Source organism: Bos mutus, chromosome 2 (assembly GCF_027580195.1).
Source record: "Bos mutus isolate GX-2022 chromosome 2, NWIPB_WYAK_1.1, whole genome shotgun sequence".
In the NCBI taxonomy this organism is placed as follows: Eukaryota; Metazoa; Chordata; class Mammalia; order Artiodactyla; family Bovidae; genus Bos; species Bos mutus.
Window position 1 is genome coordinate 49508878 of NC_091618.1, and position 26751 is coordinate 49535628.

The following is a 26751-nucleotide window of genomic DNA, read 5'->3' on the forward strand; positions in this document are numbered from 1 at the left end:
CCAGACATTAGAATTTTTAAATCCTCAATGGCACTCCACTCCAGTACTCTTGCCTGGAAAATCCCATGGATGGAGGAGCCTAGTAGGCTGCAGTTCATGGGGTCGCTAAGAGTCGGACACGACTGAGCGACTTCACTTTTCACTTTTCACTTTCATGCATTGGAGAAGGAAATGGCAACCCACTCCAGTGTTCTTGCCTGGAGAATCCCAGGGACGGGGGAGCCTGGTGGGCCGCCGTCTATGGGGTCGCACAGAGTCAGACACGACTGAAGCAACTTAGCAGCAGCATGCTAAATAACAATTCTACTTAATCAAACATACATTGAACCAGAAAAAATTAAAACACTGATTTCAATTTTAAAATTCAAAGCTATTAAATAAAATGTTTTGTACATTTTGTTTTTTACTGTCAGTTTTCTTAAGTTTTGAGTTCAAAGGTAATTTTGACGATCAAAATACCTCTACAATGTAAGATAATCCTTTATGTAGTATTTATACTATTCCAAAGATATTCAACAAAAGGTATCAGATAAACCAACCAATCTCTTGCACAAAGTTTCACACAGTATCACTGAAATATTGATATTTTCAAAAACTCTATCTATTCCAAACTAAAGATAGGCAATGCCAAAGAATGCTCAAACTACCGCACAGTTGCACTCATCTCACACGCTAGTAAAGTAATGCTCAAAATCCTCCAAGCCAGACTTCAACAGTACGTGAACCGTGAACTTTCAGATGTTCAAGCTGGATTTAGAAAAGGCAAAGGAACTAGAGATCAAATTGCCAACATCTGTTGGATCATCAAAAAAGCGAGAGAGTTCCAGAAAAACATCTACTTATGCTTTATTGACTATGCCAAAGACTTTGACTGTGGATCACAATAAACTATGGAAAATTCTTCAAGAGATGGGAATACCAGACCACTTGACCTGCCTCCTGAGAAATCTGTATGCAGGTCAAGAAGCAACAGTAGAACCGGACATGGAACAACAGACTGGTTCCACAATGGGAAAAAACTACGTCAAGGCTGTATATTGTCACCCTGTTTATTTAACTTATACGCAGAGTACATCATGAGAAATGCTGGACTGGATGAAGCACAAGCTGGAATAAAGGTTGCCGGGATAAATATCAATAACCTCAGATATGCAGATGACACCACATTTATGGCAGAAAGCAAAAAAGAACTAAAGAGCCTCTTGATGAAAGTGAAAGAGAAGAGTGAAAAAGTTGGCTTAAAACTCAACATTCAGAAAACTGAGATCATGGCATCTGGTCCCATCGCTTCATGGTAAATAGATGGGTAAACAATGGAAACGGTGAAAGGCTTTATTTTGGGGGGCTCCAAAATCACTGCAGATGGTGACTGCAGCCATGAAATTAAAAGACACTTGCTCTTTGGAAGAAAAGTATGACCAACTTTTAGCATATTAAAAAGCAGAGACATTACTTTGCCAACAAAGGTCCATCTAGTCAAAGCTATGGCTTTTCCAGTAGTCATGTATGGGTGTGAAAGTTGGACTATAAAGAAAGTTGAGCGCCAAAGAATTCTTGAGAGGCCCTTGGACAGCAAGGAGATCCAACAAGTCCATCCTAAAGGAAATCAGTCCTGAATATTCATTGGAAGGGCTGATCCTGATGCTGAAACTCCAATACTTTGGCCACCTGATGCGAAGAACTGACTCATTTGAAAAGACCCTGATGCTGGGAAAGATAGAAGGTGGGAGGAGAAGGGGACAACAGAGGATGAGATGGTTGGATGGCATCACCAACTCAATGGACGTTGAGTTTGAATAAGCTCCAGGAGCTGGGGGTGGACAGGGAGGCCTGGCGTGCTGTGGTCCATGGGATCGCAGAGTCAGACATGACTGAGCGACTGAACTGAATGAAAACAAATCTTCAAACAATTATAACAATACCACAGAAAAACAGTAGCAGAAAAATTTTCACTATTTCATCCCTATAGCATGATCTAAATGATTCAAACTCAAATTATTAACAATATTTATCACGCTAGATACAAAATGTTAGCTTTATATATACTTTTTAATCTCAGAGTAGTAGAAATGTAGACTTTTGACCACACAAAGATCAGTAAGCTAAAACAGAAAACAGTTACATTCCCTGTGAGTCATCATATTCCATTGACTAAAACTCACAATTTAAGGAAATTCTGTAGCCAACTAAACACTTAATAACAGTGCCATGACCATTTGGGGAACTTTGGAAAACAATGTAAACCTTAAAGAGTGAATATCTGGCAACTTTTCTGAACTAGATCATAATCTCAGGAAACAACAAACTTAAGATCCAACAGAGTCCTTTTTCATATGCTACCTTGAGTTATTTTTCAAAAATCACCCCTCAAAAAGGTTTTTCAAGCATTTACTGGATTTAATAATTTCTTAATCTGTATCATGGTATTCATTATCCATTTAATTGTCAGCACCTACCCATACTTATTATATCCTCTTGTCAAATATGAGTTTCTCTCCCTTCTCACCTCCTTGTTTAATGCTCCTAAAAACTTTTTTTTCCAATTATGCCACTTCCAGAGAAGCCATATGAGAGACAAAAATAGCTAATATATATTCATCAGCTATCAGGAGGGCCCTATGCTGTGTATATAGTGTCATCTCATAGAACGGAATGAGGAGGGCAACACAACTCACTCCAGTATTCTTGCCTGGAGAATCCCCATGGACAGAGGAGCCTGGCAGGCTACAGTCTGTGGGGTTGCAAAGAGTCAGACACGACTGAGAGACTAAGCACAGAACAGCATACCACAGAACAGAATATGAGCATAGGAAATGGTAGGAGATGGAACTGGACAGATAAGGGAAGATCTATGTTGTATCAGAATTTCCTGAGTTAAATGAAAGGGTTTGTACTTCACTCGTGGGCCACTGAGAAGTCATCAAAGTTTTAAGGACAGAAATGATACAAATAGATTTGCCTTTTAGAAATATGATTCTAGCTACTATTCTGGATAACAGATTAGGAAAAAGAAGTGGTGGGAGGCAGAAAGTCAGTGAGGAAGATGCCATGGGTAATAGAAGCTAAGTGTAGAAGTAGCCGGCAGTATTAATAGAATAGCAGTGAGAACTATTCAGGAGACAGAATCAAGAGAACACGGTAATAGATCAGATATGATGGGAGAGAGAAGGAGGGAGCAAAGATGACATCCAGGTCACTAGCAATGACAACCAGGGGGACGGTAGTGCTATTCATGAGATCAGGAACACAGAGAAGGACAAAGCCGGGGGTATGGCAGTGTTCAGCAAACACATATACAGACATGGATGCATTCATTTATCCAATAAGCATTTTTAAGCATCTAGCTCAGATCTAAACCCTCTTATAACAACCACTTTCTATTGGGGATTATTATTTTACTTCAATTCAGTTCAGTCACTCAGTCATGTCCGACTCTTTGCGACCCCATGAATTGCAACACGCCAGGCCTCCCTGTCCATCACCAACTCCCGGAGTCTACTCAAACTCATGTCCATTGAGTCGGTGATGCCATCCAGCCATCTCATCCTCTGTCATCCCCTTCTCCTCCTGCCCCCAATCCCTCCCAGCATCAGAGTCTTTTCCAATGAGTCAACTCTTTGCATGAGGTGGCCAAAGTACTGGAGTTTCAGCTTTAGCATCATTCCTTCCAAAGAAATCCCATGGCTGATCTCCTTCAGAATGGACTGGTTGGATCTCCTTGCAGTCCAAGGGACTCTCAAAGAGTCTTCTCCAACACCACAGTTCAAAAGCATCAATTCTTTGGCGCTCAGCCTTCTTCACAGTCCAACTCTCACATCCATACATGACCACAGGAAAAACCATAGCCTTGACTAGACGGACCTTTGTTGGCAAAGTAATGTCTCTGCTTTTGAATATGCTGTCTAGGTTGGTCATAACTTTCCTTCCAAGGAGTAAGCGTCTTTTAATTTCGTGACTGCAGTCACCATCTGCAGTGATTTTGGAGCCCCAAAAAATAAAGTCTGAGACTGTTTCCACTGCTTCCCCATCTATTTGCCATGAAGTGATGGGACTAGATGCCATGGTCTTCGTTTTCTAAATGTTGAGCTTTAAGCCAACTTTTTCACTCTCCTCTTTCACTTTCATCAAGAGGCTTTTTAGTTCCTCTTCACTTTCTGCCATAAGGGTGGTGTCATCTGCATATCTGAGGTTATTGATATTTCTCTCAGCAATCTTGATTCCAGCTTGTGCTTCTTCCAGCCCAGCGTTTCTCATGATGTACTCTGCATATAAGTTAAATAAGCAGGGTGACAATATACAGCCTTGACGTACTCCTTTTCCTATTTGGAACTAGTCTGTTGTTCCAAATAGGAATAATTTTAGTACATTGGGTATAAAGTACGTCTGTGTCACTTCTGAATTTCTGTATTACAAAATATAATCTTGTCACAAATAACAGAAGCATCAATGAGCAGATGAATGAATCAATCATTAAAAATAAGTTTGCCAAGTATATCATGGCATGAAAAAAATTTGATCAGTATTGCCAAAAAGGCTATTAGCAGAGTCAAATTTCAATGGCCTTGGCTCCAACAGAGACATTCAACATATATCTAAAGATTTAATAATATAAAAACATTGAATAATGAGATACCATGTCCACCTCCTTCCCGGCTCTGGCATATGTGGTATTATTATGTATCAACTCAAGTTTTCATTTGAATGAAAAAGTCAAAATCTATAATAACTAAGAAATTTCTTTATATATAATTACCTAAAGATTTAACACTGTTTTTATTTTAGTTGTAGCTCACAGAATAAGGCTGTACATAGATGTCAGAGCTCAGATGCCACACATGGTCCACATCCACACACATTAACCTAAACAACTGTGGGCAAGGTATCCTCAGATAACAGAAGGAGATAATGTGACTGAATGAATGTCATACACAGTTTGCTGAAGAAATGGTGGCAGCCAGTAGGACTGCTTCTTATAACACTAGTACACTGCTCTTGGAAGGCTGGGTGAAAAACCACTCAGAAGGAAATACTGACCACAGCTACCAGGAATGCATATAAACCATGTATTTAAATTTTTTGTAGTTACAGACTTTCCACCACTGACCAATAGGCAGAATTTTTAATAGAGGAGCTGCTAGTTAAATGGATTGCCAAATCCTCTCTTTTTCAGGTATATCTTGAAATATATCTCAAATATATCCATAGATATAGTTATTACATTCCTCACCACCAGTCCTTATAGCAAATTTGCAAAACAGCCATTAAATCCCATTTTATCAACAAAGAAGCTGAGGCTTAGAAAAGTTTTAAAACTTGCTCATGATCACACAGTTAGTAAGCAGCAAAGATGAGATGCCAGGATCCCAGATCAAATTCTCAAGTTTGCATTTCCTTCTCTGCCCAAGCTGTCACCCAAAGATTTAAGTTCCTACTAAGGAAAGTAAACCTAGCAACGGCAGACTGCATTAACTCAGATAAAGGCTTCTTCTGAGACTATGTAAGAAAAAAAGTCATCTTGACTCAATCTTGGGAGAGAAATAAATCAAATTATGTGTTCCTACTAAGTGTTAGTAGGAACACAAGTAAAGTCTAATACGTGGTGTCTCTCTCTCAGAGTTGGTGAGATGAGACTAACAAAGAATAAACAAAGGATGATGCATTTCCCAGCATATTTTCTAATTTAGTTCCTTCTTGTTGAAATCAAGGTTATAGCTGATATAATCTTGTAGAATATAACACATAGCAGAATACTTCCTTTATGTTCTACAGAAAAGGTTTACAGCATCATCCAACAACACAGGACTACTCAATTAAGTTTACTGGGGGTGGCGGCTTGGATTGGACCCAGTGTCATTCAGCAGCAATACATTATCTTTAATTCAGATTAAATCCATGATTGGTCTACACAAGAATTCCAGGCAAACTTCCAATTCTTTCAGAGTGCTTAATAAAGGAAGCTGCAGATCCAACAATTCCACATCTGGGTATTTTTATCTGAAGGAAACAAAAATATCTCAAAAAGATATCTATACTCCCATGTTCATTGCAGCATTATTTACAGTAACTAAGATACAGAAACAACCTAAGTGTCCATCGATGGAACAGATAGAGAATTTGTGGTATATATACCACAGAATACTATCTGGCCATAAAAAAGGCATTCCTGCCATTTATGACAACATGAATGGACCTAGAGGGTATTATGCTAAGTGAAATAAGTTAGAGAAAGACAAATACCATATGATATCATTTATATGTGGGCTTCCCAGGTGGTTCAGTGGTAAAGAATCACCTGCCAATGCAGAAGACATAGGACACCAGGCTTTGATCCCTGGGTTGGGAAAGTCCCCTGGAGAAGGAATAGGCTACCCACTCCAATATTCTTGGGCTTCCCTAGTGGCTCAGACAGTAAAGAATCCATCTGCCATGCGGCAGACCCTGGATTCAATCTTCCTCCAGGAAGATCCCTTGGAGGAGGACATGGCAACCAGTATTCTTGCCTGGAGAATCCAGTGGCCAGAGGAGCCTGGTGGACTACAGTCCATAGGGTTGCAAAATCTCCAACACAACTGAGTGACTGAGTATGCACACATATATGTGGAATAAAACAAACAAACAAAAAACCTGAACTCACAGATGCAGAGAACAGGTTTGACTGGTGGTTGCCAGAGATGGGGGTGGGGGTAGGGTGAAGATGTGAAATGAGGGGAATGGATGAAGGTAGTCAAAGGCACAAACTTTAAGTTATAAAATAAATAAGCCAGGGGATGTAACGGTAACTATAGTTAATAACACTGTATATTTGAAAGTTGCTAAGAGAATAAACTCCAGTACTTTGGACACCTCATACGAAGAGTTGACTCACTGGAAAAGACCCTGATGCTGGGAGGGATTGGGGGCAGGAGGAGAAGGGGATGACAGAGGATGAGATGGCTGGATGGCATCACCGACTCAATGGACGTGAGTTTGAATGAACTCCGGGAGTTGGTGATGGACAGGGAGGCCTGGAGTGCTGCGATTCATGGGGTTGCAGAGTCGGACATGCCTGAGCGACTGAACTGAACTGAACTGAAGAGAATAAATCTTTGAAGTTCTTACAATGCAACTATATATGGTGATGTTAACTAAACTTCTTGTGGTGATTATTTCACAGTATACACACATATTGAATTATGTCATACACCTGAAACAAGAATGAGCGTGTACTCAATCTCTTCAGTCGTATCCTATTCTTTGCGGCCCCATGGGCTATAGCCCACCAAGGTCTTCTGTCTGTGGAATTTTCCAGGCAAGAATACTGGAGTGGGTTGCCATTCCTTCTCCAGGGCATCTTCCCTGGAGACCCAGGGATAGAACCCGCGTCTCCTGCATCTCCTGCATTGGCAAGCAGATTTTTTACCAATAGCACCATCTAGGAAGCCTGAAACAAGAAGAGTGTTATGTGTCAATTATATCTCAGTTTAAAAAACAAACATAACAACATGATACCAAAAATTATAATAACAGATTTAAATCTAAGGAGTATTAAGAGAGGTGGAAAATGTTATATCCTTTATATCCTCTTCCACCCACTGACCTGCGTCTCACTCATAAGAACCTGGTAGGTGACAACACCTAAGAAAGAAGATCAGGAAGAAGCTCCTCAGAGTGTCAGCAGCCTTGACTGTAAGCCTGAAGAAAGAAATAGATAGCACTGCCCCTTAACTATACTATTACAACAAATTAATAGCTGCCAATTTCATGGTTAACTTCTTTTCTAAATTTTAAGGATTAATTATAAGAGTGGTCATTATTTATTTAAGGCCTGCATTTTTACAGAGCATTACACCCTCTCTTTTAGAGACCACAAACTGAACAGTTTGAATGAGTTCTTGCTTTTAAGGAATTTACAATCTAACAAGGAAAACAGAAACTTAAACATACAGAAAACCTGAGTCTGAGTCAGACATGATTTTTTAAATACTTTTAGTCAAGTTTTTATTCACATTTTGTTTATATTCACAGAATTTCCCAAAATGAGCCTAATTCCAGGAGAAAAAAAAAGTCAGAATTAGCTGTAAGAGATCTTTGTTTAATAAAAGCAAAGATTTCATTGAATTGTAAGGTGAAAATGAAATGTGAAAGATTTAGCTAAATTAATGAGGAAGCTATTTCTAACAGATGCCTTTACCAAGTTTTAGGTGTCCCTTCAGGCTAAGTGCCAAGGTGGGGGCTATGGAAGCTTTTCCTAAAATGCAATCAACTTGAAGCAAGAAAAAAGTTCATTAATATGAGATTTTTAGAGCAGAGGCCGAGCACATAGCACTACACCATAACAGAGTAAGTATGTAAAAATCATTTGGTAAACTAAGTGGAGCTACATTAAATTCATGAATAGCTCATTTTTTTATTCTAGAATTTGAGGAAGTTGAAATCCATCTTTGCACACACTTGACCCTCTAGCAAAAAAACTGTACAACTGTCTTGACAAGAAGGAGCAAAAATGGTAACAATTACAAACTCTGCTGGTTGGTTTACAGAACTTTTCTGGTAGAGAGAGGAAGGTTTCTTTTAATAACTACTGACTAAATCAACTAAAATCACCCTATTTAAGAAAAGTACAATGACTTTATATATCATTTAAAATTTAACGCAGCTGCCACAGCAAGCCTGCCTTCAATCAACCCATCAGATCCTCCCAAATTCAGAAGCATAGCGTGTGGAATACAAGGACAATTTGCTAAACTGCTGTCAATGAAACATGTTGAGTTATTTTTTTTTTAACCTCCAGAAGGAAAATTCCTGTGATGATTATAGTCATAGAAATATAATCTCCAGAAAAATGGAGCTAAAACACTCTACTATAGTGGATCACAGTGCCCCTAGTATAGTAACCAATGTTGTGGTCAAAGGGCATTTTAAATTAAACACTGCCAAATCAGAACATGCCACTTATTTGCTGTGTGAATATGAGCACATGATTTAACCCATCTGTCCCTCAATCTCATCTATGAAAATAGGTTAGACGTCACCCATTTCATAAGCCTAGTGAGAATTTCATGAGTTAAAACATATCAAGTGCTTAGGACTGTGTCTGGAAACTGGTGAGCACTTAAATATCAGGGGTCATTACCGCAGTGGAGTGTGGGAGGAGACTTCCATATAACTCCCTTCAAGTATGTCAAGAGTTGTCACATGAGAACTTAAACTTACTCTTTCCAGTTCCTGAGACAGAAATCGGACTAAGAACTGCATCATGGAAGAATTTGATTTGGGCTCAACATAAGTTTTTCAAACAACAGAAGTAACCTGAAAATGAAATTGGCTCCTTTGTAAGAGAAGGAGCCCCTTGCTGAGTGGAGGCCAGTATCCCCTCATCCACAGGGGTTCTTATTCTGGTGCTTTTACGGCACCTGACACTCAGCAAAGGCTCACCTGAGACAGACCATCAGACTCTTTCCCACAAACACAGTTGTTACTCAGGATCTTGTTTGGGGTTTCTCTGTATTTCACATGTGGTATGAATTTTGAGTCAGGATGCAAAGTGCAGTTCCTGTGTATGAAAAATAATTGTGAAGTTAACTGTTTCATTACAGGTATTGGAATAAGACCTAGTAGTACACGAGCCATGTTCTTATCAGTTGCCCTAACCAGATCAAACAATAGGAACTCCAAAATAGATCAGAGTAATGTTTAATTCCCTCATATCACAAAACACTTTGATTCCTTCTTCAATTAAGAATATATTTCATGACTAATTATTTTAACAAAACTAACAGTCTCTTTTTCTTCATGTTACTAATAAGAATCTCCTAAACTTTAAGCTGAGCACATAACTACCTAGGTAGAGACTACATTTCCCAGCTGGTTGTAGCCATATCACCAATACACCAACGGAATAAAAGTAGAAGTGATACGTGCAATTTACTGATAACTTCCTTAAAATAAAGTTGTTTCCCTCCTTTCTTTTTCCGTCTTCGTATGGTACAGAAGGGGGATGTGATGGGGGGCCAGTTTAATCAAAGGGAGAAAACCATCCTAGAGAATGACCAAAAGGGAGACAAAAGGAAACTGGATCCCTGAACTTCTTTATGGATCAGAGTCACTTACTTAATTGAGAAGAACCAGCCTAGTTACAGAACGTTACTTATTAGAGATAGGTTCTAATATTGTTCCAGTCAACATATGTTTGCTAGAGCAACTTAGCTTCCCAATAAATGCAAGTGTTTATAAATATGGAGCGTGAACTCCCTCATTACAAAGGCTCAAAGATTCATGTATAAATATTCTCACTTAAATTCCTCTTTCAATAAAGACTTTTAATAGTGAAATTTAAAATTCTGATGTAGATCAAGCCAGCCACTAAAGCAAACAATGCTTTTGTTTGTACTACCAATGACACTTTCTAGAAGACGAAACAGAATGAAGGAAAACATCCAAATGACAAAAGAAGAGTATTTGAAGAAAACTACAAAGACAGTCCCTTGAGGGTCATAGCACTAAGATCCTTATAGGAATAAGACAAATAATCTCCCTTAGTCATCCACTTGTCCTTTAAAATGTTCAAGTCACTTTCAACTGTAAAATCTAAAAATCAAAACTGAAACCATGAATAAGAGTTCAGAAGGATTTAAGACATAATCAGATAAACACAAAGCTGAGCTTTTATGTTCATAAGAAGCCTCAGAACAATGTTTCGTTCCTCATAAGAAAGCAGATTTTTAAAAGATAATGACATATTACACATGGTTGTTAAAGGACTTAAATCACTGTTTGGTTTTCTCCAGACTTTTCTTGAAAGAGTTCAGAACAACAAAAATATCCAGTACAAAGTTTTTATGTTGTTCAAATAAATATCCAATATCTAGATCCAGGATTTTTTAAATTATGATTCCATCTTTTTACATTTTATTTAATGCCACCCCATTCTCAGTTAATCCTAATGTCAGTGGTGAATGCTGTTTTTCTCTTATAGCTTTTTTAATAGGCTTTATACAATGGAAAACATTGCATAAGCTGATATTACTGTCCATGAAACCAGATAGCAACTGGTTCTCTATGATGTGAGCTTGCCTGGAAATTACTCTTTAATATATGCACCACTGAGAAAACTGGGTTTATTCTTATTTTAACAGTTTGCATTGCCATACAGGCTGGAAACTCCCTGTCTCTGACCCAGGTAAGGGTGTGTTTTATGTATGGCTATTTATGAGTAGCTTCTACAATATAATCCCTTTATTGAAACTTATTCAGTTAAGTTAAAAGGAGGTAAATTAAATAACTAATTTTACACACTAGCCATGAGGACTCATCAAAAAACTTCTTAAAGAAAAAAAAAAAAAACCTACATTTTTAACCACAAAAAAAAAATCTTCCTCAGTCCGGAACATCACCTCTTCTTCCTCATTATAATTTATATAAAGTTTTAAACTTTTAACAGTGAAGATAATAGAGGACATCTGCCCCAAAGACAGATCAGTTGAATCAATTTTCCCGGAGAGTTTTCAGAAGTACATTCTACTCAGAGTCAAGTCAAGGGCACAAGGATGTTGTGAGAACCTGAAAGTCATTCTTCAGTTCTTATGAAGAATATATTAAGAATAAAATCCAGATATCTGGATCCCCTTCTTTTTAAATCTTATGAAGTTCAGGTCATAAGAAGTTGGAAGACGTTGGTTCTCCATCAATTTGCTTTATGATTTGAGGAAATCAATAATCCCTCTAAGTCCATTTTCAGACCTGTTAAGAGGTAGATTCAACTATTATGAGGTAAACTGTAAGGATTCTTTTAGTTAATTGTCTACTAAAGCTCTATATTTTGATATAAAAAGTATATCATATTAAAGTAAAAATGCAGATTTAGTTAGAAATTAAATGCTCCTAAGATCCATAAACTATTTTATTAAAACTACTATTAAAATTCTAAATCTTAATCCAGTAGACTGTTATATTGTAACAAACTATATTTATATTTAAAGAATCTTAATAAAGTTCATTTAGAATGGGAAAAAATCATCACAACAACAATGACCTAGTTCTGAAACCAGGATATGATAGAATAATGGTCCCCAAAGATTTTTATGTACTATCCCTTAGAATTTGGTTTCATGGTTTGGTTCCATGACAGGTTCCACATTAGGTTCCATTTGGTTCCATATTAGGTTCCATGACAAAGAAGATTACAGATGGAATTAAGATTACTAATCAACTGACTTTAAAATAGGAAGATCATCTTGGATTATGCAGGTGAGCCCAATGTAATCACAAAGATACTTAAAGATGGAAGAGAGAGAAGAGTTAGCATGGGGCAGGGTAAGGTAGTATGATGTGAGAAAGACTTCACTGGCTGTTGCTGTCTTTGAAAACGGAAGGGGCCAGGATCCAAAGAATGTAGCAAACTCTAGAAGCTGAAAGGGGCAAGAAAATGGATTTTCCCCTAGCCCACTAGACTCCTCTGTCCATGGAATTCTCCAGGCAAGAATACTGGAGTTGATTGCCATTCCCTTCTCCAGGGATCTCTCCAAACCAGGAACGGAACCCAGGTCTCCTGCACTGCAGGCAGATTCTTTACCACTGAGCCACCAGGGACACCCCAAAAGGAACACAGCCCTGCCAATACCTTAATTTTAGCACAGTGAAACACATTTCAGGCTGCAGACTTCTAGAACTATAAGATAACAAATATATACTGTTTAAAGACACTGTGATAATTTGCTAAAGCAACAATAGAAAACTAATATTTAGGGTTTCTAAAATGTAGCTTTTGAAGAGTAAGAAACCCAAACCTCCAAAGTATGCCAAAGCAATCCCCTCAAATCTATCATTGTGTGTTAGATCCTTCTGACTTTCAACTTAAATATGTGTCCCTAGCTCAGTTGATGATGGTTGCTTTAATCACAGAATAGTGAAAGGTTGAACCACCTTAACTTTGCTTTAACTCTGGCCCCATGCAACCAGATTAACATATCCTTAAATCATTGTTTTTTGGAAACCTGGGTTACTGGTGGTTGCAAATTTGAGGAATAAAGAAAATAGGGAGGAAAAAATTCTGCCTTCCCCCACCTCTACCCTACCAAACACAGACATACTTAATATCTGGTAGACCTGGAACATGTTTCTCTACCTCTCAGAGCTTTGGCTTCCTTATCTGTAAGGTTGAAATGATAACCACAGCCATGTTTTTCCAACTGCTATAAGAATTAAAAAAATAATGTAAGATCCTGACAATTTTGGGGCTTCTACACCATGAAATTGTAAAAGAACCCTCCATAACCCTCCATAACTCATCCATGGTGCCATAAACAGTACCTCTAATGGCTCCCTGGAAGAATGAGAGAGATGGTGGACAGCCATGCTTAATAAATGAAGGGGTAGAATTAGAGAATGATCTCAAGCTCTCCAATTCTATAATAATGTAATTGGATAATTAAGCAGCCTTAAGTTTCCACAGTACAAACAAATGAGTTTGTTTGGTTTGGTTTGGTTTTTGCTGCACCACGTAACATGTAGGGTCTTAGTTCCCAGACCAGGGATCGAATCCATGCCCCCTGCATTGGAAGCACTGGACAGCCAAGGAAGTCCAGTGAGCTTTATTTTTCCCACAACAGCTCCCTCCCAACTATGCCATCTCATATCCCCTTGCCCCTGGGTACTCCAGTTATTACTAATAACTGACCTCACTCAGATTTCACAATATAGCTCAGTTGGTAAAGAATCCACCTACAATGCAGGAGGCCTCGGTTGGATTCCTGGGTGAGGAAGATCCCCTGGAGAAGGAATAGGCTACCCACTCCAGTATTCTTGGGCTTCCCTTGCGGCTCAACTGGTAAAGAATCTGCCTGCAATGAGGGAGACCTGGGTTCAATCCCTGGGTTGGGAAGATACCCTGGGAAAGGGAAAGGCTAACTACTCCAGTATTCTGGCCTGGAGAATTCCATTGACTGAGTAGTCCATGGGGTCGCAGAGTTGGACATCACTGAGAGACTTTCACTTTTTTAAGTCCTTAAAAAACTCATTCCTATTCATTTAAAACTTCAATCTCAAGTTCATTTCAAGGTCTTCTTTCCATTCCATACCCCCAAAGCAAGCGAAAACAGTGGTGGTAGTTGCTGCAGTAGGGGGTAGGTCTAGTCTACCCACTTCTCTCTTTCTCTTCCTCCCTATACTTCCCTTCTAGGGTTGGGCTAGAGGATGGATAGGACAGGCCATGGTCTCTCTAAAGATGGCATCATAGGGATGCTGCAGGCCCCACTGGTTTGGGTTTCTCTGCTCCCCGGGTTAACACTGAACTATTGATTCTCTCTGTAAGGCAGGCATCCAAATGCTGACTCTGTGTGGAGATGTTGGTTCTCTACAGTGCTCTTCTTCCTATACATTCATCATACTGGTTTTAGAGATCTCGCTTGGACATGACCTCTTTCTCCCACCACTTACCCAGCCCCTGCCCCAGTCTTTTGTTACTAGAGTCCCTCTGTTCAAATGCCTTCTTTGGGTGGGGCACTAGCAACATCCTGGCCAACTTTGATAGTGTCACCTTTGTCCACACTCAGGAACTCGGACAGCATAAGAGCTCTGCTGGTCTGGCAATTCAGCACATTCCAGAGAAGAGATGAGCATCAGTCCCAGCTTACAGGGAGACTTGGTGGAGAGGGGAATTGTTGGATGCTACCACCATTACCTGCCCAATCTTTACTAATGATTCTCTTGAGTCCTTTCTCTCTCAGCTTCAAAAGGGTCATGAGCTCTTCCACCCAAAATTAGGAAAGTAGAAGGAACAGGCTCCCTTCCAAGGTCACCTCCTCCCTGGAAGTCCTCCCCTTGTTCAGTCTTGGAAAGTGGGGTGGGCAAGAGCAGCAGTGAAGGCTGCCTCTCTGCAAGACCATTAGGAGTGTCTGAACACAACAGTTCACAGTCCCCCTGCGTCTGTGAATCATAGAGTCTTTTGTTTTAAGCTGTGACAGCTAATACCAGCGCTCACAACTATTTCCATTCTGTTATACCAATTTCTATGATGTCTTGTTTCCCAGAAGCCATTTCTCTGTATTGGTGACCCTGTCATGCTGATGGAGGAACTCTGACGAATTCTTCCTAGGGCTAGGGCTAGGAAAACAGGGAAAAAAACCAGACATAACTTGTCTTTAATGCCAACCATTCCCAACAACCGAGACCAGTTCTTTCTAGATCCTTTCCAGGAATCTCTAGGTTCAAGGGCCCTGTGCTGAGTATTCACCATTAGTTGTTATGAAGTGAGGTGTTAGTTAAAAGACTCTCCAGAACCAAAATGCCAACAAAATCCCCAAACTTTGTATTTCCAAATGTACAACTTCTGGCAGAATGATCCAGGTAAAGAACTATTTATTGAAACATTACTGTGCCCATTTATAAACATGGTCCTCTCTGATTCCTTTCTCTTTAGCACACATTGATCCTCTTTCTCTTCTCCCCAAACCATAGAAATCTCAACTTCTGGTGTAACTTAACTGCTAATACTTTTGACTTCTCATAGCCGATGCAATTACTTTCATAATAAATGTGTCATTGGATAAATACCATCACCTCAGCCATAGGACAGAAAGCTGGGGATCAAAAGGTCACCTGCCGTTGAGGTTTCTGACTTCCAATGTGTCTAGCATAAATGTGTACACACACACCACTGCATTTATCACAAAACGAGGTTGATTCCACACTAATTAAACATAAGAGGGTATTAGGAAAAATAACTCTTGTAACTTTCAGGTGTCTGGGGAAAGCCTCATTGTTTAAAAAAAAAAAAATGCTTTAAGAGAATGTGACCAAATGTCTTATTGTGCAAATGCTGCAACAGAGAAAAGACAGGGAGAGAGGGAGAGAGAGAGAGAGAAGAGAAAGAAAAAGCCAAAGTCCTATGCCCTTGCAATAATTTAACATAACCACAGATAGATAATTAAAGCTGACATATGAGGAGTGTTTCAACAAAGAGCAGCCTGTGCCTATAACCCTGGCCAGTCTCCAAGTGATGGGGATAAACCTCTGGGTACCATTTGGCCATAGTACTGTATCTCTGCATAGCAGAATGGACTTGTTACCATCAACACAATAACGTAGCCACGAGCACAGTCATTTCACAACATACTCACATATTTAAATTTCCCACATATTGACTTTGAAATTTCCACCCCTCAAAAAGGAATTAAATGATTAAACAGACTTTCAGTTTAATGGAATTCCTCAAATATTCCTCATATGTGTGATGAACTCACCTACCTCAAATGTAATTGGGGAGAAATCTGAATCATACAGCATCATATCCACTATCACTTATCAAAATTGCAACTTCCCTGGATTAAAAACTCAGGCACATCTTTTTGATTTATTGACGCTGGAAGACAAAACTATCAAACTATAAAATAAATCATATCAGTTTGCATTAATTAACAGTCCATCCTTAGCCTGTATAATTTATAGCAAAGTTGGATCATAAATTGTTGCTTCATGGTAAACATGTTTATTCTGAAAAAGAGTAAAAATATACTAAGAGAAATTCCATTCTTTCAAGCGAAAGTGGAACAGAGTACAATATTACTGTAAAGTCATGGGCATTTTACATGAAAGGTTAAGAAGCTAAAAAAAATCATACGCAAAGAGTCCTTAATAGAGTTTCCCAAAGTTGTTTTCAGAATTGCTTCTTTTTGACTTGTCAGCTAAACTTATTTTTTAAGGTAGCTATATAATGTCTCCTATTTCATGACTACTAGCTAAGGTTTAAATCAATATTATTTAGCAGGATGTATAGTATAAAGATTAAAAGCAACCTATGGAGCTAAACCATTTGAGTCCATTTCTTCGCTCTGCCATTTACTAGCTAAGTAACCCCGGGCAAGTCATTTAGTATCTCTCCAACTGTGAAAAGGGAAATAACAAGTAAAAACACTAAGTACATAAGGTTATTGTGAGGATTTAATGAATGAATATACATTGACTGAACAATGCCAGACTCATAACTTAAATAAGCATTTGCTGTCATTATAAGAAAATTTCTCAATAGGAAAATCTCTGCAAGATGTACTGGGTGTTTTATCTATTAAACATAAAAATAAAGCATTTAATTATTAATAATATATTTAAATATATACTATTTAATTACAGCATGGAATCAATAATTCCAAAGTATTTCAAAAAGGGAGTTCACCAAATGCTGAAGGTGTCTTTGAAGCTTGTATGTCAGTCTCCAGGGGGAGCACAGACTACCAACCTTCATTCCCCACCCCACCCCACTCTGCCACTTCTGCCCCTAATATCTCCTCCAAAAACTAGTAAATGATTACAAGACTGCAAGTTCAAGGGCACTGATAGACTCTGTTTTATGGAGGTGAAGTTTTCAAAGATAAAGGTCAGAGTGCACACAGCGTGGTCTCCTCTATATCACCTCACCCAACAACAGGCTGACCCGAAGGGAACAGAGCAAGGCAGTTTACACTGTCTCTTCTCACATAGTTGCCCTTTTCCTGAGCTCAGATCCCAACCCAGCCTAAGCCTAGAGAGGCATAGAGGGTAAACACATTCTGCTCCTGCTGACTACTTATTCTCTCGCCCAATGGGGTGCTCTTCTGGGCAGCCCACCCTCATTCTCACGTGTCAGATCTGAGATGGGAGATGTGGATTTTAAGGACACAGGCTATTTGGCCTGCTTTGGTTTGAAATCACTTGAGCCTTAAAGGAAGTACCTATAACATGATCAAGTCCAGTTTTTCTAGAGTTCTGCCTTGTAATTTTGGTCCCAGCTAACAGTAAAGGGGGTTTGTTTTCGGTCTCTTTTTGCCCTCCTTGTGCATTTACCTTCCTCAACATCTCACAGAGAAGGTGCTCTGAGATATAATCCCACCATCGTTTCTACCCATTACATAGTACCATACAATGATACAAGTGTGCCTAATTAAATCTGCCACCTGTGCTTAGTCTGGGCTTCTCTGGTGGCTCAGAGACCCAGCTTCGATCCCTGGGTCGGGAAGATCCCCTGGAAAACGGAATGGCAACCCACTCCAGTATTCTTGCCTAGAGAATTCCAGGGACAGAGGAGCCTAGCAGGCTACAGTCCATGGAGTTATAACGAGTAGGACACAACCGAGCAACTAACACTTTCACTTTTCATGCTTAGTCTAGTACAGATTTAGCACATTTTGAAAGACTTTTGAACAAGTCAGTGTGAAAGAATTAAGAAAGCAGATATTATCTTTCAAAGGTATTTTGAATACAAAGTTGTATGGTTAAGGAAAAACATAATATCCTTGCCAGTAAAACGCATGCTGCTGCTGCTGCTGCTGCTAAGTCGCTTCAGTTGTGTCCGACTCTGTGCGACCCCATAGACGGCAGCCCACCAGGCTTCCCCATCCCTGGGATTCTCCAGGCAAGAACACTGGAGTGGGTTGCCATTGCCTTCTCCAGTAAAAGGCATACACTTTCACAAATTCACAAACAAATTAAGAAATTTTTGGGAACTAAGTGCACTTATTAAAATAGTTTCGTTGTTATATTGTTTCATTTTGGATGGACTGTATTGTTTTCAAAATTAACTTGCCTTTCTTTCTGGAGTGATAATGATAATATAAATAATGATTACTTTCTACTCATCACATACAATCCTACTTGTCTCAAAATAATGCTGCTAAGTCACTTCAGTCGTGTCCAACTCTATGCGACCCCATAGACGGCAGCCCACCAGGCTCCCCCGTCCCTGGGATTCTCCAGGCAAGAACACTGGAGTGGGTTGCCATTTCCTTCTCCAAAATAATGCTAGATTAATTATTAGTGAGGTTAGTTATAATGGTATTTGTGGAAAATAAACTTTTTTAGATTATATCTCTCTTACACATCCACATAAAATGCTACAGATTAAACTACAAATCAAATTCTAATTTAAATCCAAGGGACTATTCCAATATTTTGTCACATTATTATTTTGTTGCCATCAAATGTTAGCTGAAATACACAATACATTGGCCAAGACTTAAGACAGAATGTTGTCATTATAGAACTTGACCATTCAGTTCTAATTGTTTTTATTGTATATTATAATTTATTAATTACAATAAATTCTGTCTATCATAACCTTCATAGTAAGTAGGATACCGAGATGAACTGGGATGCAAAGATAAACGTGCATGCATACATACTAAGTTGCTTCAGTCATGTCTGACTCTTTGCAACCCTATGGACTGTAATCTGCTAGTCTCCTCTGTCCATGGGATTCTCCAGGCAAGAATACTGGAGTGGATTGTCATACCCTCCTCCATGGGATCTTCACGACCCAGGGATCAAACCCTAATCACTTATGTCTCCTGTACTGGCAGGCAGGTTCTATACCATTAGTGCCACCTGGGAAGCCCTGCAAAGATAAATAAGATTTGAAAAAGCTACAAATATATCTTTTTTTACATCATTAGAAAACATCAAAATATGAAATTATGTAGAACTGACAGGTTCCGTTGCAACAGGTTTACTGATTTATTATTACCCTAGATTGGAAGTGCAATCAAATTATTTTCTCCATCTAGTAATCAATGGTTCATTTACTAGTGGTGAGATCCCAATGGAAAACTCAAAAAGGAATTTTACTCCTGCCTCTTAGTCATTTTAAGTTGATAATTTTTTTAATGTACAATTTTATACAGGTCTCAATTTAGATATTGATCCTGAAAATGGAATTATGTTTAACATTCACCATTATTAAAACTGAACAGTCACTGGGGGAGCAGGAATTACTGCCGTAATTCTTTCTTTGAATTACTCCCCAGCCTACTGCCCAACCAGTTGCTCCAACATTACCTAGAAGCATTAATGGAGTGTTTGTTCTGTGGTACCAAAGGTAAAATCAGCTGTCCCCAATGTCATCTCATAATAGCCTGTGGTGCCTAAGGTCTTATTTGGAAATATATGTTCAATTGACATTTTACTGTACAAAATTTAATTACCTGTTTACTCTACTGTAAAGGGGGAAAGGCTGAGAAAACAATTCTTCAGTCTTAATTGCAATGTATGTTTAGCCTCTCACTGGCTATGCAATTAACTTCTACTTTTTAAACCTTAATACATGTTTCAAGAAGGAAAAAAATTCTTATAAATTCTGATAATAATAGGAAGCACTAATCAACAGGTACTTCTAAAAGTCTCTCATCAAAACAATACAGGGTTCTTTATCTAAATTTTATTCTGAATTCTCTTGAGAGATGCTGTAAGAAATCACATCAGAAAGGCACTACTATGAGAAACAACCACTTCTAAGGTGAAATGTGACAACGTTTCTATGGAAATTTCAGGAAAATTAATACTCTAACTGAAGTTACTGGCACAACAAAACAAATCCACGCAAGAAGTTCAATGCCATTTATGAATCATACCTCAGGAGGGACATCCACAATGGAAACCACCAGGACACACTTATGGCCAGGTTGTTTATCTAACATTTACCCATAAGTTGATTTTTCAGAACTTTTAACATATTTCTACAGGCAAAAGAGTCTATAAATGCTGATTAATTCCCATGCCAAGTTACAGAAGCCTATTTAACTTATAGTGTGTCTAAAATTTTTGAGTTATTTCTCAATTATACTTCATTCCCTTCATAATTGTCCCTATAAAAAAATATTTTCAGAGCTCCCACACAAGATCCCTTATTTCATTATTCCTCTAGAGTAATACATACTCCTATGCACCATATAGCATGGGCTTCCCTCATAGCTCAGTTGGTAAAGAATCCACATGCAATGCAGGAGACTCTGGTTCAATTCCTGGGTCAGGAGGATCCTCTGGAGAAGAGATAGGCTACCCACTCCAGTATTGTTGGGCTTACCTTGTGGCTCAACTGGTAAAGAATCTGCCTGCAATGCGGGAGATCTAGGTTTGATCCCTGGGTTGGGAAGATCCCCTGCAGAAGGGAACGGCTACCCACTCCAGTATTCTGGCCTGGAGAATTCCATGGACTGTACAGTCCATGGGGTCACAAAGAGTCTGACACAACTGAGTGACTTTCACTTTCACTTTTACTATGCCCCATAATGAGTCTAAAAGAGAATACAATCCTTTACAAACTGCTGCGTGAGAAGGGGAGAAGTGGGTCAGGCATAAAAGAACAGGTGTGACCTTCATATATTGACAACAAGTAGAACATCTGCCAAGCTTCTCTGCCTTTCAAAGCACAGTGCAGGCCTAACAAAATGACCAAAGACAAGAGCATCTGCAATCTCTTTCTGACTGAACTCAACTGAAAGTTGCTCAGTCATATCCAACTCTTTGCGATGCCATGGACTGTCCATGGAATTCTCTAGGCCAGAATACTGGAGTAGGTAGCCTTTCCCTTCTCCAGGGGATCTTCCCAACGCAGGGATCGAACCTAGGTCTCCTGTATTGCAGGCAGACTCTTTACTAGCTGAGCCACAAAGGAAGCTTTCTAGAGTCATCCATTTCGAGTTGTTCTGAATTGGAGAGGTGAAGCAGAGAAAAGAGAGTTTACCCACAAACCTTGGAGCCCAAGAATTTGCCACTTTCTTAGATGTTCACATTACTTCTAACCTAAAATGTGTTCATGGATCGTGGCTCTTTCTGCATCTGAGAATCAGCATGAGACCACAAGTTTTCAGACATGGGTATGAATCCTGACTCCACATTGTATCAGGAGCTCTCCATGCCTCCTTTCTCTACTTCAGAGAGTTTGCTGTGAGGATTAAGTGATTATAATGTATGAAAGCTCCTAGTTTAGTACCTGACTCACATTAGGCAGTACTTCATAAAAGTGAATAAAATTTCCCTGCTCCTCTGAGGAGAGCCATAATTTTGATATGGGTCAGCAGGTACCCAAGGAGCATCTTTGAGGCTGCAGCTCAGAAACCCACTACATCAGCCCCACAATCACAATGAACATGACAGAATGAGACCGGCCATGATATAAGAAACATGGACAACATGGAAGTCACTACTTTAGCTGCTTCAGTGAACATCTCAGCACCTCATTTCCAACTTCTGTCTTCAACCCACACACTTATGCCCATGGGATCCAAGTGATAATTTCTTCTCAAGAGTTCATACTGAAGTAGAAGCAGAAGGAAATGGGAAAAAGTAGGACTCTTTAATACATTGCATATAACGGGAGATAAATCATTTGCTTTTTTTTTCTTGGCTTTGCAGTCTGTGAGATCTTAGTTCCCTGACCAGGGATCCAATACAAGCCCCCTGAATTGGAAATGTGGAGTCTTCACCACTGGACCACCAGGGAAGTCTCTCAACTATTGAGAGACTTATTTTAAAAGTCTTGCTTTAAAAATATGCTATTTTTAAAACATGTATGTACCTCAATTCCCATCATCTATTTGGTGGCCAGAAGTTCGTTCAGATTTTTTGTTACAGCTTATGGACAAACCCAAATGAACTTTTTGGCAAACCCAATAGTATAGGGAGCAAACAATTTCTATTATAGAGTAATACTGATAAACTACAATCTAGAATGCTAAATATTTTAAATACATAAATTTTATATCAATACCAGATAGTTATTGGTCTAATTTCTTAGGTAGAAGTATATTTGAAAGTACAACAGTACCTAATTACTAGATATTCTCAACCCTGCAATTAACTAAACGTGTCATTTTAAACCAAATGTCATAAAGAAGCAATTAAGATGGAGTTTATATAATATTGTGGTATACAACAATACACTTACCAAAAAACATACAACATTTATAAATGTCAATGCTGTACAAAAAATTACATAGAAAAACACAGGGGAAAATGGACAGGTTAAAGAGAACATAGTTTAACTCTCACATTAAATTTTTCAAAATTTAGAACTGGGCATATAAGGGAAGAAACATAATTACAGTAGAAAGACTTTCAAAAAATGTGTAAAGATAAATACTATTGTTTTCATCAGCTCAGAAGGAAATTGTTTTCTCAACTAAACACATGTTTTCACAAATTAGGGAGGGCAAATTTACTGAAAACATTCCTTCTATTAATATACAAGACAGTCTGTTTTCTGGCATGCTAGAGGAATGCAGTATTCTGATTTATCTACTATTCAAGTTTACAGAGAATTAGCAGTCAAATTAGAATAGAAACAATACCCTCAACTGAGCTGAAAAGAATTTGATATTTGATGATTCACAATCTTTCAGTGGCTCAGAGTTATGACCATGAATATCAATTATCACTGTACTAAGGCTATCTGGAACAGCATTTAATAGTTAGATTAATATAAAATGTACTAAAGCTTTCTTTTTGTGTATGTTTCAATGCCAAATAAAAACAACTCTTGGAAAAACAACAAAGAAAGCAATTTTTTCTCAACAGAGAAGCATGTACTACTTACTTCTTATGATCTAGACCTTTTTCAGAAACTCTTGTTTTTATTGTGCTAAAGTGCACAAACCATGGAATGACAGATTCTGAGATGTCCTTGATCTCAGAGGAGGAGTGAAACAGAACCCATCACCTGTCCCTTTCCCCACTGGAAGATAATGAAGGCCTCTGGGAATAGACCCCAAAGACCAATGACCTACAGGTTATCCTTGAAGATTAACAGATGCATCACAATGACCTTAGACAACTCTCCAGACATCAAAATGTTTGGCGCAAGTCTGAATATATAAACCCTGTAAAAACTCTAGCCAAATTTTATTACATAAATCAGTAGCATCAGTAGCTCACCACAGATATATACAGATACACATGCTTATATATGGAATATTTCTGGAAGGGTACACAAGAACATGTTAACAGCTACTGGGGTGGACTTTGTAAGTGGGAATGGGGAGTGGCTGGGAGTTTTCCCTTCAAACTCCTTTGCAACATTTGTTTTTATCATATGCATATATTAATAATTTTTCAATAAAGCTAACTGATAATAAGAATTCACTTCATATTCTGGCATCTTTAATTTTAAATGGCAATTATTAAATGTTTATTTTACTATTAAATAGGGAAAGGATTAAGTTGCTATTCCGTTGCCTCCTTCCTTTTTTGTCACAAAAAGAAATTTCAAAACTAAACTGGCACCATTACTCAGCAAGGACCCTTCCAGGAATATCAACCAGCACATACAAAAATTTTAAACTTACCAATTTAGCTGCAAGAATTTATATACTCCTTACACTCTGTTACTTTCATTTCTTTTACAACAAAAAAAAGCCCAATGCTTTTTATGATGGTATATTTTAAACTATCTTGTGGCTATTGTTTTCACACAACACATGTAGTGTCTACATCTTAGGCTTCAAAATGTATACTGTCTACAGTGGGCTTTTTTAAGTTTCAAAATAACATGCTTTCTGATCTATGGGTTAAAGGGGGCAGGGACAGGGATCATTTCCTTTTTCTCCAAATTCATACCTAGAAGAGAACACTCCTCTTCACATAATCTAAAAGTCACAAAATAATAGAAACTACTACAAGTCATTTGCAACTACCACCCACTCTTCTTTTAATATAGAAATTTCCCTGTTTGGCTCTAAACTTCCATGTGTCAGTATTGGGGAAAAGCCTAGACCATACTTGGAGCTAGCTGGATGGACTGTGGGAACAGTCTACCCACACTGGCACTAGGAGTTCCAATTTAGAGCTTGAAAAAGAGAAACGTATTGTGTGATGTATACACAGCTTCAACCTGAACAAGGGTTTTGAAGGTATTAATACAAGCACATTGAATAGTAAGTATGGATAGGTCCAAGTCCATCCTTCATTTTCATCTTTGGCTTATTTTTATATGGAAGCAGTTTCATACTGAATGTTCTTCCAAGATCAATTTTAATGTCATGTACTCAAGATTATGTACTCACGCATTTATGCTAAAAGGCCCTCTTCCAAAGCCTGTGGAAAGGTTCTGAATTCCAGGAGACCTTATACCGATGTCATGAACCCAAGATGAAATCTCAAACAGGAAGCAAGCCCCAAGTGGAAGGAAGACAGAAAGAGACAAGAGGAGGGATGAGGCTAGCCAAACGGATAAATAGAAACCGTGACTGGTAGTTGAAGGGTCGGGAAGCGTTCTCCTGGATGTGGTGGTAACCACGAGGACCAGTGGTGATGCTTGGTGGATTTACTGCTTTCCGGTTACACTATCTGCACAACTCTAGGCTCCACCTTCGCTCTTTACTTTGCCTACTTTGCCGCAAGGTCCACTGAAAAAAGCCTGCCTACGAGGAAGGTTCACGCTTCGTGAGATCTCAAGACAGTCTGAGCCTCGAAGATTTGTATGTTTTGTTTTTTGGGTTTTTTCCCACTTGAGGGTAAACTGTGCGGAGAAAGCTAACTTTTCGTTGGAGAGCAGTGCACGACCTTCCCGCAGGTCTGCATTTATATTGAGTTCTGCCTTCCTCCTTACATCAATGGTTTAGAGAAACTTTCATAGAAAATGAGGGAAAGCATCCATCAAAACGCAAAGGCGCAGAATGGAACTTTTCCTCTGCGGTGAGAAAAAAAAAAAAAAAAAAAGTCACTTCTGCTTCTCACAGCCAAGAGCTGAGTCTGGGAACCTCCGGACAAGGAAGGAAGGTTTGGTAATGAAGGACACTGGAGAAAACAATGCTAAGCCTGCGATGCCTCCGGACACCGTACATCCTGCCCCAGCCCCACGGCCCACCCACAGCCAAGCTCCCGGGGCCGCGCGGCCTCGCTTACCTTGATGATGCTGCTGCGCCGAGGGGTCGCCCGCGCAGCCTCCAGGAGGGCGGCCTCACTGTCCGCCGGGGGCCCCGCAGCTCCGGGCAGGGCGACCCCACTGCGACGGTCCCTCCACCGGCCCCCAGGGGCCGCCGCCACGCAGTCCCCGGAGGTGGCATCCGGGCCGACTCGGGGGTCGTCTTCGCTCCCGGCCGCGTCTGGCGGCGCTGAACCCTCCCTGCTGGCTGCGCCCTCGGCCATGGCCGAGCGCGGTTCGGACTCCCCGCGGGGAGGCGGCACTCCCGGCAGCGAAGTGCAGCCGCTGGGCACGGGTGCGCTCCTGCACCGGGAGGCGGCCCGGCCAGACTTTGTTTCACCGCCCGGTTGCGGCGGCGGCGGCGGCGGCGGCGGCGGCGGTAACTTTCTGGAGAGGAGGCATCTCTCGAGTAGAGACGTCCGCGGGCTTTGGTCCAGGAGGCCGGCAGTCCGGCGAGGGGAGGACGGCGGAGAAGATGTGAGCAGGAGGGAGGAGAGACGACAAGGAGAGGGAGGTGTCCGAAATGTGATGCACACGCCCGCTCTGCGCCAGACAAAAGGCACCGGTCGCCTGGCCGGGCGGCCGCAGAGGCCGGGACGCGTGCGGCCTGAGAAGGGCTGGAGCCCGGCGACCGCTGCCCGGCGCACCCGCCACCTGCCCAGGGACCGCGATGCAGCGGCCCCAGGAAGTGCGGCGGCGGCGGCGGCGACCTCCACTCCGCTCTGTTGTGACAGGGAGGGAAGACTTGTTTTGACAGCCCGTGGGGATTGGCAGGCGTCTGGGCCTCTTAGGAGCCTCGCCTCGCCGACAGGGGGTCGGCCCGACCAATCCCCACTGCGGAGGGGTGTGCCCGAGCGCGAAGAATGGAATGTGTTCTCTAACTGGGAGCCGGCCCAGCCGGGCTCGTGTACTCGAGTGGGGTGTGAGAGCACGCTAGCGTGTGCATACATTTTGAGAAGTTCAGATGTTCGACACGACCCTGGAGATGCAACAAAATCGGGGGGTGGGGGAGAGGGGAGGGGAAAAGAAACCTTCATTTGCAAACAAAGCAATTTGGAAGAAATGGGGTATTGAGTGTTACTGTCAGTGCCTTTGAGGTGAGTTCAAACCAT

The 26751-nt window shown here is 40.1% G+C and overlaps 1 protein-coding gene across 2 annotated transcripts in view; it reads right to left on the minus strand.

Annotated features, from left to right (window-relative positions):
* PLCL1 (phospholipase C like 1 (inactive)) overlaps nt 1–26751 on the minus strand; it is a 392170-nt gene that overhangs the window by 343198 nt on the left and 22221 nt on the right. Inside the window, exon 3 of one of the 2 annotated variants that reach the window (XM_070388663.1) lies at nt 25621–26618. In XM_070388663.1, coding sequence (XP_070244764.1) covers nt 25621–26618 — 998 coding nt within the window. Of the gene's footprint in view, nt 1–25620; nt 26619–26751 lie in introns of those variants that run through there. The other variant, XM_070388670.1, reaches the window with a different exon arrangement.